This window comes from Pempheris klunzingeri, chromosome 21 (assembly GCF_042242105.1).
Source record: "Pempheris klunzingeri isolate RE-2024b chromosome 21, fPemKlu1.hap1, whole genome shotgun sequence".
Lineage (NCBI taxonomy): Eukaryota > Metazoa > Chordata > Actinopteri > Acropomatiformes > Pempheridae > Pempheris > Pempheris klunzingeri.
In genome coordinates, this window is record NC_092032.1 from 6,893,534 (window position 1) to 6,907,575 (window position 14,042).

The 14,042-nt window shown below is 41.5% G+C and overlaps 1 protein-coding gene across 1 annotated transcript in view; it reads left to right on the forward strand.

The window, feature by feature from the left end:
* ntng1a (netrin g1a) overlaps nt 1-14,042 on the forward strand; it is a 93,697-nt gene that overhangs the window by 36,731 nt on the left and 42,924 nt on the right. Inside the window, exon 2 of the mRNA XM_070853188.1 lies at nt 3,594-4,237. Within this exon, the coding sequence (XP_070709289.1) occupies nt 3,594-4,237 (644 nt within the window). The remainder of the gene's footprint in view (nt 1-3,593; nt 4,238-14,042) is intronic.

Genomic DNA, 14,042 nt, shown 5'->3' on the forward strand with positions numbered 1-14,042 from the left:
CCCATGCCAAACACATTTAGAGCAGCTTCCTGATGATATGTGAAATCCACCCACAACCACATACATGTTAGTATACACAAACACCCACCTGCACTAACACGCACTTGCACTCTCGCACTATCGCACTGCATCACAATGCTAATAATCGGATTAAACCGCTGCTGTGTTTTGGGTGGGTCGACGGCATCTCTATTAGTGCCAATTTAGTGTGACTTATCCGCTCCAGCAACCTCAGCGCTGGCTTTGTAATCTGCGATGGCTGTCCCCTGTCCTGGCCACTTATCAACACACAGGGATTAGTAGCAGCATCTTTTGTAATTACAGAAATGCTGCAGTGCTGGGTGCTGTCAATTATTTTAATATGTGCCAAACCATTAATCGGCTAACAGCCTTCATTGGTGCCCTAAAGTAAAACACAGAAATCTGCCATTGATTTTCATGAGGCCATATACTCAGCATTTTATCTCTTGTCTACTCTCCAAGATGACCGGTGAGGTTATTGATCTTCATAAAGGCAGTATTTTGTCGTTAGGCAAGAAGCGGAAGAGACGGTAATGAAAGGTTTTTAACCTGTGTGTTCGGGGGAGCGCTGGTTGACTGGCCAAGGTTGCCATGTGCTACACGCAGCAGATTCTCAGCTGCCCGGCCACAGGGATCGATAGGGATACATCTTTGTCTGATTACAGAGATGTACTGGTGAGCATGGCAGTTTGTGTGTGTGTGTGTGTGTGTGTGTGTGTGTGTGTTACCGTAATAGCCTGGATCAGTGGATCTGCCTGATTTAGATGTGAAGGAACAAAAAGTTTGACCTCAGATGATATATGATACTGCTGTTCACATAAAGACAAATAGTGTTTTGCTTACTCTTACTCATCGAGCCAAAGGTCGAGACTACAACAGCCGTCTGTATCAAACTCGCTCTGTCATACTATCAGCTGACGGTAGCATGGAGGCATCTCCTATTTACAAGGAAAGTAACTAGTGCACTTACTTACTGTACTTCAGTTCAACTTTGAGGTACTTGTGCTTTATGTGAGTATTTACGTTTTCTGCATTATTCTTCAACGCCAGTACACTTCAGAGTGAGATTTACTCCACTACAATTATCTGATAGCCATGGTGAGTAGTTACTATTCAAAAAAGGATTTTACATATAAAATATATTGTATATATATATTGAACATATTGTTAAATATGATAAATTGTTAAACATAAACATTCACATTAGTATATAAAACAGTTCAAATTAGCTCCACTTTAACTATCTACAGCCTTAAAATGCTGCTTCATCATCAGTAGTGATAATCCAATAATAATATCTTACAATAATATAACTCTAACAGACACCATTCTGCTTAAGTACTTTGACTTTTGATACTTCAAGTCATTTTTGCTGATAATATGTGCATACTTTGACTTAAAGAGTAACTTTAAGAGCACCAGCTGGCAGAAGGGTGAGTTGCTGCCCTCTCTGTTGAACCTGTACCCACACCCAACAGTGATGTCACAGAGTCTCAGATTCCACCTGTGCACCACTGCAGCAAGGTGATAAGATAAACCACAAGGTCAACAAAGACAGGATTACATGTTAACATGTAATATGTAACATGTTGTGTTACTCTTTAAGAGAGATTTTGAATGGATGACTTTTACTCGTAATGGAGGGTTTTGACGTTGACATATTCCTACTTTGACTTAAGTAAAGGATCTGAGTACTTTGCCCACCAATGTTTTTACCAATGTAACTTACAGTAGACAGATCTACATGTATGGGGATGAGGAGGTAATTGCTCAGTGCAAAAACGGAATAATGTGTAAGTACACTTGATTTCAAGGCAGAGTTTGAATTAAAATATAGATGCCTCTAATGACGTTTACTGGGATTTCAGGCATATAAGGGCAACATTTAAAAGGGGAAGTGCTAGTGACCAAAATGCACCTGTATGTCTACCGTTCAGTTAGTATTATACTGTAGAAATGCAGTATTATTAACAGTAATTACCAGGGGCAAGAAAAGGTGTTGTCCCCCCCCCCCTCCAAATCCACACCTGTGCTCCAAGCAGAGCACTGTACTGTCACTGCATAACAGTTTTAGGTCTCCCTCGATGAATATACATTTCCAACAAGCCACAGCGACACAGTCAGCCATCCTGCAAGCCAAGAGTGTTTTTTAGAGACTGTCCACACCCCTAAGCAGGCATAACTGTCACATATAAGTTATTACACATCTGTCTGTAGATACACGGTGCACCAGATGCTGCAGTTAATGGCACACCTAACCTCCCACCATGAAATGGTACACTAAAACCCAAGTGGAATTTTCCACTGCTAGTCTATCTTCTTGCTCTTCCGTCTCCTCTCAGCCACCGCTGTCCATTGCTAGGAGAAAGCCTGTAGGGGACGGTCCAGACAGGATATTAATGGGGCCCTCCAACAGTCAGAAGGCCTGACACAGCCCTGTTTCATTGTCACCTTGCCTTGGAGGACAGGGAAAAACTTACAAAGCTTATTAGGCGAATGGTGCTGTTTCTCCCTCTAACTTACTCGATCTCTGCTTCAGTGCTTCATTAGACTGTCTTACATCAGAGGCTTGCTCCTCTCCCTGTTTCTTTGCCACATCACCACACTCACTTCCACACACACACACAGAGGCACACGCACAGGGTGACATCTCCCACCTAATCAAGTAGTGGATTATCTTGTCCTGATAAATTGGAGCTTGTAGCACTTGAAAGGTCCTCTTGGAGGAGTGCCTCCTCCCCCTGACAGCAAGATGGAGCCCCCAGGGAGCAAGGAGAGAACATCACCTGGTAATGATTTGTGGTAAATCGGACAAATGTTTTTAGAAAGACCTCTTTTAAGCAAGGGATGTGATGAATATAAGGAAACTATGAAAACCACAATTCAAATTCAAATATGAGGGATGATTAAATGGCCCAAAGGAGGTTGGTAAACTCAGGTGCACAACTTGTTCTAAAGCGTCAATGTGCTCATTGTTAATGGAAAGTTAGAAAGGTACAAGAACTACTCAGGATACTTGCAGATACTTTTTTTTTTTTATTGTAATTTCATCACCTCAGTTTACAAAGAATTTGTGTTCCAGTGGACCATTTGGCACACGGGCCACACTCTTCTTGTAATTCCAACACATGCATCTTAATTTCAGAACCTTGAATGATATGCCACGATATTTGCAGTGGCATGGTGTGGGAAATGCGCTGTAATGAAGGAGTCAACAGAAGCATTGGCGGAAGATAAATGTGCAACGTAAAGCTATGTGGCTTCAAATATTCATATATGACTGCACACTACACCCAGCAGAGCATGTTTATGCACATAACACCCTCATTGTGATTCAGCTTTAGTTTCATGTAAAGCTTAGGGCTACGCATCCCTAAATCATTGTCCTAATGGCATGACATGTGAGGGGATGCATACATTGAATTCTCTTCATGATAAGGGGCTCAGCTATTTGCCTTTATACTTCAAAATTAGCTAATTTGTTCTTGTTATTTCTTGCTAAGACTAACAACCTTTCATGATTTTTTCTCCCTCTCTGTCTTGTTGTCTCCTCTCTCTCTCTCTCTCTGTAGGAGAACCCCTACATGTGTAATAATGAATGTGATGCCACCACAGAGGAACTCGCCCACCCTCCAGAGCTCATGTTCGACATTGAGGGCCGTAACCCCACAACCTTCTGGCAGTCCACATCTTGGAAGAAGTACCCAAAGGCCCTCCTGGTCAACATTACGCTATCTTGGAACAAGACCATCGAACTCACCGATGACATCGTCCTCACCTTTGAGTCTGGCCGGCCCGAACAGATGGTCCTAGAAAAGTCGCTGGATTATGGACGAACCTGGCAGCCCTACCAGTTCTATGCCACTGATTGCCTGGACGCCTTCACCATGGAGCCCAAGACAGTGCAGGACCTGACTCAGCATACCCTGCTGGACATTATCTGCACTGAGGACTACTCACGAGGTTATGTGTGGAAGTATGATAAAACAGTGCGCTTTGAGATCAAGGACCGCTTTGCACTGTTTGCTGGGCCCCGGCTCCACAACATGGCTTCGCTTTATGGCCAACTGGACACTACCAAGAACCTGAGAGACTTCTTTACCATCACAGACCTGAGAATCCGTCTGCTGCGGCCCGCTACAGGAGCTACGATGGTGGATGAGAACAACCTGTCCAGATACTTCTATGCCATCTCTGACATCAAAGTCCAGGGCAGGTAAGACTTCAGTTCTTCTGTGTATATGCCATGTGGTGGACTTGAGGCTGGATTACCAGCTGGGCAAAGAAGGCAGCTGCTCCAGGGCCCCTTAGGGACCTCAAAAGTTGCAGGTGTGCATGTCGATTGGTTTTGGTTTGCTTAGATCATTGCAAATTTGTATTTGTGTTGTGGTGCCAGTCAACAAAAGTGTGATCAATAGGTGTCCAACAAGAAATTTTAGCCCTGGGGTGCTCTATAGCTATGCTCTAAAGGAACATGTTTCGGACTGATTGTGTAATGATGACTCTATAGGCTGGTACCTCAGTGGTTTTTCTTCTTCTTATATTGCAGCGGACAGTACAGCTAGCCAATAGTGAAGAAAAATGCGTTTACCGTTAACCATTCTTTCCAATTAGGCAGCGGATCCATAATGATGAGCAGAGTTCACCAGTTGTCAGCATGTCTTAATTAACCAAGCTCCTTACGGCTTGCTGAAGCACTCTATTTTGAATGCCAAATTCACTCAGCTGTCTGTTAGCCCATGGTAGACATTAGAAGTAGCATTTCAGACATCGGGTCACTGCGCGTTCTAATTAGTGTTTGATTTATGGAATCCACAGAGGGTCATATAACATAAAAACAAGGCACCATTATACTGTTAGCAGAAAAGGCGACTAAAGATTCCCTCGCTTCTTGATGCTACTACAACAGTCACTGGGCCATAGACTTAAGTGGATATGTTTTACTCTGTGTGCTTTTTCAATTTAAAAGATGTGAATATGGTTGTAGGGGTGAAGGAAGGAAGATTTAATTACTCTTGTTTTCCTTTTCACACATGAAAGGCTGGCAGTACACAAGTGCACCAACAGTGGATGAACATCACAACAATTTAAAGATAGGGGTAGAAATTGAAGACAGGCTTCCAGACTGTGGCTCACAACAGCGGTTGTGTCGCAGTGTGGCACAGCCTGAGGACAGACTCGACTCCAGATAGAAACATCAGCGGTGTCCTGCTCAGTCACAGCAATTAACCAATGTGGCTGTGTGAAAAAATAAATCAAAGTTCTCTCAGCTGAGTTTGAGGATTAGCATTGAGTAATAATAAGTATTCTAATAAATAATAAGAGCTTAGTTGTTGTCATTCTCATGCCGCTCTGGCTGATACACAGTCATTTTCAATATTCAATGAATCTCTAATTTGTTGATTTCTTTAATATGCCATTAAAATGGAGTACAGCCATACTACATATCACTCTAATGCACTGTAAATGGGCAGGTACCCTTGAGCACAAGGGGCTATGATAATGAATGCCATGCTCAGAAATTGAATTTTTGACTTTTCTTGTGATTGAGAAGGTCATTCAGCAAAAATAACTGGAGGGAATTTACTAACACAAAAGAGCTGAACGGGGCATCCATTCAACACCCGCTGAAACGAAGGAGGCTGTCATAAGCGCAGATTATTTATTCTATCTGACTAATCATGACCAAACTCATACATCCCTGTGGGGCTGTAGATTTGAGCAATGGCTGTGCGCCACCATCGGGCCACTGTCGTTTACCAGCCCGCTGCTTTTAGAGTGATGCTCGCCTGAGAAATGTTCCCCACTGTTTACCAAAGGTAACACACAGTTCAGTCATAATGAGATACACTCAACACAGAGAGGCTTCACTCTCCTTTTCCCCCTCCTATGGCAAATCACTGTTCAGCCCCTTTCTCCATGCATCGTATACGAGACATAAGCTCCTTAACCCCCGGAATACAGTTCTGTGAGACTCGGCGGGAGCGATTTTGCAGGGGCAGTGAGGTTGAAGCTGGCATATTTCACTGTGCTGGACTCAGTTGCTTTCAGCCTGGATCACGAGTGAGAGGGGGTGTGGAGGGAAATACAGTAGAAGAGCTTGCAGATTTTCTGCCCTTGCCACAACAGTGTGAGAAACAAAAGAAAGGAACCTAAGCTCTTTGCCAAAGTAGGTCAACCTAGAAAAGATAGAAAGGGAAGGGAAGGAGCGCAACTTTGCAGAAATATACCTCTTTGCATCTGTAACATGTAGTTAAAGTTGTTACAGGGAAGCCAGAAGTGTCATGCATGGCCATTCTATTATGGCTGATTTCTAGGGAGGACCAGAACAAATGCACTGGGGGAAAAAAATCAATGCTCAGAATTTCAAATCAAACCAAGCATGAAGCAGTGAGATGGATGTGAACAATACATACTGTCTGGTGACTTAAATGAATTTGACACCCTCACTGTTTTATTGTAAGAGCACCGCTAAATGGGAGTGTGGAGGGAGAGAGAGAGTGGAGAGTTGGGAGGATTTTCTAATTATCTACTGTATGGCTTTGGTATAATTGCTCTGCCTCTCTTTTTTACATGCTTTACAGTAACTACAGCCTGCAATTTGGCCAACTGTCTCTCCCTCTTTGCTCCCTCCCTCCGTTGTGATCAATACAGTGTAATTAAAGCTGGAGAAGATTCAGGCTACTAAAGAATCACTTTCTGGCCCTTGGTTTCTCTCTTTCAGGCTCTGTCCCCCGCTCCCTGTCTCGCTCTATTTCTCCTGTGCAGAGTAGACTTGTCTCTGAAGGGGCTCTGGGTCCCTGCCTTGAATAATATACGAAGACCCAGCCCCATTCCATTTCTGTACACCCACTCAAGGGATAAACACCAAAGAATACACGTAATAGCAAGAACTGTAGGAGGGGTTTTTGGCACTACTTTTATAACATGCTACCACCATGATTTTTAGGTGCCAAAATCAACAAGGACAATACTATTTATTAAATAACTGTCCAATCTAGTAATGGACTTCTGTTTCCTGCTATCAGTGCATACAAAATAATGTAAGCCCCATATTGTGAACTAAATTTCCAGCTTGTTTGTGCACAGCAAAACAGAAGATAGGGAAAATAAAGTTTCACCAATTTACTCTTGAACCTGTGGGAGTTGTGATTAAATTTCCAAAGCATATATATATATATATATATACATGCCGTGGGGAATTATCAGGGAAGGTCAGAAACGACCTCAAGGGTTAACAGTACCTTTGACTGCAGGTTATAACTTGAATGGGCGAATTGGTTATGAGATTCACCGACCATTTTCGCAATCAGCCTCATGGAAAAGTGTTGTTCAGTGACTGTGAATCCCCACACCGACAACATCTGAGGATACTGCAGTGGACAACTCCCCGTCTTGTTTTAATTCTCCTCTGTGGTAGAATTCACATGTTGTGTAACTTTGGCAGTTCAAAACTTGGAAAGATCATTTGGCTTCTAAACGAAGGGAGGAATGGTCTAACTATTTGCCTCTAAATTCAGGACCAAATTCAGTAGTCAGTCAACTGCACACATTTCCCAACTCTGGATCACTTGACAACACAGAAGAGCTTCAGAATTCTGCTTAAAGTCAGACATTACACTCTGGCCTCATTCTCTGTCAAAGCAATCCTTTACTAAAGATTCATTATATCCTCTTTCCCCGAAGCAGCTGCACAGCTTTAGTTTGTTTCAAAAATTCCTCATCGGATTGATTCTTGTGATTCTACGCAAGTGGCCATATAATAATTTCAGGAAGATTATTTCTTTCAGTGGTTTTGCAGTAAACTGGTGTTTGTAAGATTTCGCCAATCTTAGAGTTTTCAGAAAATGATTTGAGAGTTGAGGATAAGTATATTATTTGCAGTCAGCTGGAACAGCTACTCAATTATGCCAATTTATTTATGGGAAAATCTGAGATGGATTAAGTGTACAATAAGAGCCTTTTCCCTCGTTTGATTTTGAAGTGGGAGAGATTTTTTGATGCTGTGTTTTTCATTTGGACTGAGGGCAGGGAAGTTTTTTGAGGCATTTATCAACAGCAGGATGCTATTCTTTAAGGAGAATTTCCACAGATTTTAAAAACCAGATTTTAAAAGTGTGATTACGGGTCTTCAGGAGTACAACTGCTCCCTAAAGTTACCTCTTGAAATGAAAAAGTGAGTTAACCAATACTCTTAGGACTATAGGCTTGAGGCTCAAGGCTACAGTTGTCACTACTAGCAAAACACGACCAAATCTGCAGCTGAGCCTTTTTATCTTGAAACTGTCCATCATAGGTCATACAATGTTATTGGAGTGCAATGCTAAATTGGTGGATAGAGAGAGAGATATTTCTTTTAAGTACTTACAGAATGTAAGGTGAGAAATTGAGAGAACTTGAAACCATCTGGATGTTATTTCAAGAAAAATGTTTCGATTTTTTAAAAAACTGTTTGGTTTGATATATATTAAAAGATATATTTAAAAATTACATATATTAAATCATATATGAAAATTGACTTATATTAAAACGGGTAAGTCCATATCAAGCAATCGTATTGCTCTTCCCATTATCACCTCCCGCTGAATGTAAATGTGTCACTGTGCCTTTACACTCTAGTCATCATTCCCACTCCCTTAAAGGATTGTATATGTTTTATTAATTGCAATAACAACACGGCACATTTGTGATAGTGTCAAGTATTAAGTAGAATACAGCGCCTTAAGAAATAGGAATAAATGTTCACTTGCAGAGTTACATTGATACCATTCTCATGTTTGCAGGCTATGGTTAAAATGTAAGCGCAGATCAGCACAAGTACTGGAAACAGCTAGCCCGCTCTGTACAGAGGTAACTAAATCCAACAATCAAAATTCTGGACTATTTGGACCAGCAATACCAAAAGGAAAAAAAAACCTTGCAAAAGTTGCAAAAAGAGAGTGAAGGTGATGTAAAGTAGGAGTACAGAAGTATTATTAAGTGAAATTACTCAGAAAAATGGGTTGATTGTTAACACTAAAGAATCAAAGCAACTAAATCCAAAAACTGATGGGGTTATGGACTGTTTCTTGGCTGGAAGCAGTAACTTCCAGGAGACACCTGGATATTGTTTTTACACTTTGGTTTTTGTGTGGATTTCACAAATGAGATATATCAATAATCTTTAGCGGTGCCGGTAGTCTGATTTTTTTCTACCTTTGGACTCAGGAGGAAACAGATTGTCTGGCTGTTTTCAATCTATATTCTAATCTCCTCACCCAAACCTTGGCAAGAAAGCAAGTAGACACATTTACCAAAATCTCCAAGAGCGTCCAAGCTACTATACGATATTATTATCGTAGTGAGTCCACGCTGCAGCAACTCACTAACATCCAGAAGTACGCTGAAGCAAAGCTTTCATGTGAAGCACACGAAAATATAAAAGATGTAGAAGATTAGACAGTTCACCTCACCCACAGTCCATGGGTCACACTGTTGGTGCATTCTAATTGCTGTGTAGTTCAGTGAACATGTGCTTTGGATACAGCTGTTTCAACTACAGATCAGCAATTTGGTGAGTGATGGCTCAATCGGATCTCCCCTAAGGGAGGAACAAACAAGAAGTCAATCTGCTTTTTTTTCTCCCCCCTCTCTCCCTCCACAGGGCTTGGCTTGCTCTTAGGCCTGCCTGTAGTTGACAGATAATCTATTTGTGCTAATTTCATGTTTCTTTCTGCCCACTTCCCTCTTGAATAAGTCATTCCACTTGTCTACCCTCCTTAGTCTCTCTCTCTCTCCCTCTATCTGTCTCTCTCTCTTTGTGCCACCATAAGCATCTATTTACCTGTGCTCTGCATTTTAGCCCGTTTTTTTTTTTTGAATCAGCAGTCTGCATTAGTCATTGTGTGGGAGAAAGCCATGCTGTAGGGACAGGCCAAGAGGTTGGACCAGTAATCTGGACATCTACACCACATGGTAGTTCTATGGGTGTATTCAAATGACCCATTTGTCTGTATTTCACACATCAAAAAGGCTATAATTCGCTTTTATCATATTTAATGGGATGTAGCGTTGTGGTTGCCACTCAAAGGTCAGAGCTGTAAAGTGGTTGTAATCATACACCCAAGTCATTCTGCCCTGTCACTTTGCTGTCCACCCCGGCATTGTTTCCATATATGCTACTCTGACTCATGCAAAGATGATATTGCCATTATCAGACCATTATTGCCGAGACGATTGCGTTTACGGTTCTGTGCCATGAAGTAATATCACTTTGTGCAGTAAAGCAATGCAGCATATTGTCCATCAACTAACTTATTAGTGGTGAGTGCTACTAAGAACGACAGAGCTGAAATCACTCATCATAACTGGCACACAAAGGTAGTGAAAGATTTCCCCAAGAAAAATAGGACTCAAATTTGTATGTAAATACAGCACCAGAGTGGTTGCATAGTACAACATAAATTGCTTTTTATAATTTTACCGGGACAGTTGCTTCAAACTAAGTGTTGCAGCAACACTCAGTCAGTATGTGGTGACTTTTTCTGAATGGAGTGATTAGATAACAAGCACATTGTAAGATTAAATTGCTCAGCGGCCGGAGTCTATCCTCTGACCTGCGCTTGCCCTCTCCCCTCCCTGCTCGTGTTTATCCTCCCTCTCACTTCAGAGTGTGCAGGGTAATGTTTCTCTTATTTATTTCCTTCGTGTTTTCAGTCAGTTCAGTTGGAGGCAGAGAGCTGCCTTCCTACACTCGTGGGTCCACTGGGAGACGAAGCGTAGGTAGGTTTATTAACTGGTGACCTCTAGTTTGCCACTGGAATCACTCTTCTCCATTCACGGCTTGTGGTTGAGTCAGTTTACTTTCAGCATGAAGACTGAGCACTGTCAGTGTTCGCTAAAGAAATGGCAACGATTCTAATAAATAGTCAAATGAGACATTGGCGGATGTGTTCTGCTTTTGACCTTTGTTTATCAGTGTGACACCTGACCTCACTTTATCTCCTTGCATCTGTGTTACTGGGTACTGACAGCACCGAATTAGCCAGCCACATGTGACCAAACAACTCCAGCTGCCTCTTTATTCCCTTTGTCCCTTTCTTCCTCCTTCCTTCAACACCTACATCGCAGACGGCCAGGTTGTGGAGCTCAAAAGAAATTTTTATCAGCCTGGGCAGAAACTTTTTTACTCGCCCTGTTTGAATGCTCTGGAAGTGCCTGCTTGATAAGGCTTTGAAAAGGATGCATGAGTAAAGGTGTTGGGATGACAGAAAACCAACCTCGACCTGCAGAGAAGCAGAGGCAAGCCGACAAAGACGAAATAAATCCTTGAATGATGTATCGGTCCCATCTGAGTTTTATCACAAGGCAACCCGTGGTCCCCTTATTGTCTTCATGCAGCTCCTGCTTTGAATTTTTGCTTTTTAAATGCGTGTCAATATAGATAATGACACCAATAACATAGAATTAGTTTCCAGTGGTGTACTTGACGAGCATTTACCAATCACAATCACTTACTCAAACATGTGCCCATCTAGAGCCAGCTGCAGGGGGTGTGTTTCTACATATTAATATAGAAGCTGCCTACCCCCCCCCCATCCAATTAAGTTGATATTAATCAGCTGCAAAATCCTCCCCAAGCAATACACTTGTGAACCGTGAAGGTAAAAAAAGAAGAATATGAGGAGAGGGCGGATTTGAAAAATGCGATAGGCGGAGGCAGGAGATGAGGTGCATGGCGTTGGCAGCAGTAGAGTGTAGTGCACCATATCTAGAGGCCACAGCTGCCTGTGCACAGTCATCTGCATATGGCTGCTGGCAAGATCGGACCAGCGTCGCCACGTCTATGTCCTCTATGGCAATGGACAAATGTGGGGGCATATTCCTGGACGGTGGGACTGAAATACCATGCGTGCTAATGTTTCTCCTGTCAATCAAGCCTGGGTTCAGATGCTTAATTAGCTCTAATTAGGGAGGATGTCCACATTTTTAGCCATGCCAGCAGCGTCACTCTGTCAGCCTGGTGGTCTACCACTTTGAAAGCTATCGAATGGATTGTCATGAAATTTGGTACAGATATCCATGGTGTCTAGAGGATGAATTAAAATAACTTGCCCGTGATCTCTAGCGCCACCATGAGGTTCACATATGTGGTTTTAAGTTGCCATGGCTCACATTTCTAATTTCCCCACAGGATGAATTGTAATCTCTTAACTATCTTTATTGCCATAATCAAGTTGAAATGTTCACTTTGACCAGTTTTACTTTTTGAGCAAAAACTAAATAACATCAGTCACAGCTGCTAAACATCAGCATATTAGCGTTTTTATTGTGAGCATGTTGGCATGCTGGAGTTTGGTACAACGGTGCTTCTAGTTGAATGCTAAGCACAGCCCATCAGATCTCTTAGCAAGGCTGTAGGCTGTTTTTTTTCCAAACCCTGTAAAACCGCAGTTACACAGGCATATTTCTACCATATTTAACCATCATATGAATGGTGAGGGTAATATGAGGTAATTGCACAGCCAACATTTGGCAGGATGGCCATTAAAAGATCAAAGAGTGGCTAAATCTACACTAACTTTACATTTAGAGCAAAATAATATGTGATAAGTAATAAGACTAAATTTGCCTTCACTGCCTGATTGTTTTGCTCCTCCACAGACATTTAAATGGAGCATTCAGTGTGTCATCTTATATGTGGTTCCGACTGTAAAAGAGCTCCATAGAGAGCTAAATTCAGGTATTTAGAAACTGGTATTCACACACAATATATCTAGGTTGAAAACTACAATGCATCACAACACAGACCCAATACAATATGGATGGAAAAATGGAAAAAAAAAAAAAAAAAGATAATATAAAAAATGTATTGAATGCTTTCTGCTCAGAAAATTCTTTGTGAAGCAGAATAAGTTGCATGTGTTGCCATTATGAGAAATAAAAACTTGAATTTGCTTGTTTGAATTATGGATGTGTTGTGCTACAACAAACAAACTCTTTGTTAAAGGGCACGTGCGTGTCGTTAACGGTGAGTATGAGTGCTCAGGTGGACTCTTAAGTCCCAGAGTATTGGCATGTGAACCCTCTTCCTAGCACAGATTCTTCTTGCTGCCTTTGAGGAAAGACAGAGGAGGTTTTTAAATGCCCTGCTACTCTCACATCCAAACGGAGGGATGAAAGAAAGATGGATTCGACTGCTAAGTCTCTGTTTGCTGATTTCCTTTCCAAATACAATTCATCTTAAACCTACTCTGCTGTCCTTTCATAAGGGCCATGATATTTCATTTTCTAATGTTGATAACACAAACAGTGCTCAGTTGTTTCCAGTCTGAGTGGAGCTGTGACTGTAAAGGAGGCTGCCTGGACAGACCTCCGTAGGTGGAGGTTGTGTGAGGAAAGGCATCCAGCTCACTTTTTAGCGCTTCAACATTACTGGTGACTTTAGAAGCAGGATGCTGAGATTAGAAACAGCAGTCTTTCCCAGATCAGTTGGTTTTTAGACGAAGTAGTAAGGACTTCTCAAAATTAACAACTATTTAAGCCAATTTATATAAGATTTTTAAAAATAGTGAAAGAGAAACTGTCACTCATTGACATTTGTATGGAGTAAAAACAAGTCATTACTGTAATCATTTGTTATTCATACATGAAAAAAGCACCGTGACATTATCCACTTGGGAAAAAAATTTAAACTAAATGATTTGAAATATTGGAAAAGAACAAAAGTTATGTTTAAATTAAGTGTTTTTCACTAAAATGCATCGTGTGTCTACTTCAGATCTTGAGACACACTGAATTAATTTCCTTTCTCAAAAAACTGGCAAAGCTGATGTTCTTAAATACATTATTATTGTACATCTGCTAGCTTGCAGTGTTTCTCTTCATTGTTACTTGTCTTTCTGTGCGTTGCTGCACCAACTGTTATTCAGCTGAATAGCATGAAACCAGCTGCAGGAATTTGATATGAATGTTTATGACGTCAAACTAAACGTTAGACTCTATAGCACTGCTTGTGGTCAGAACCACAGGAGTAAAAAGTC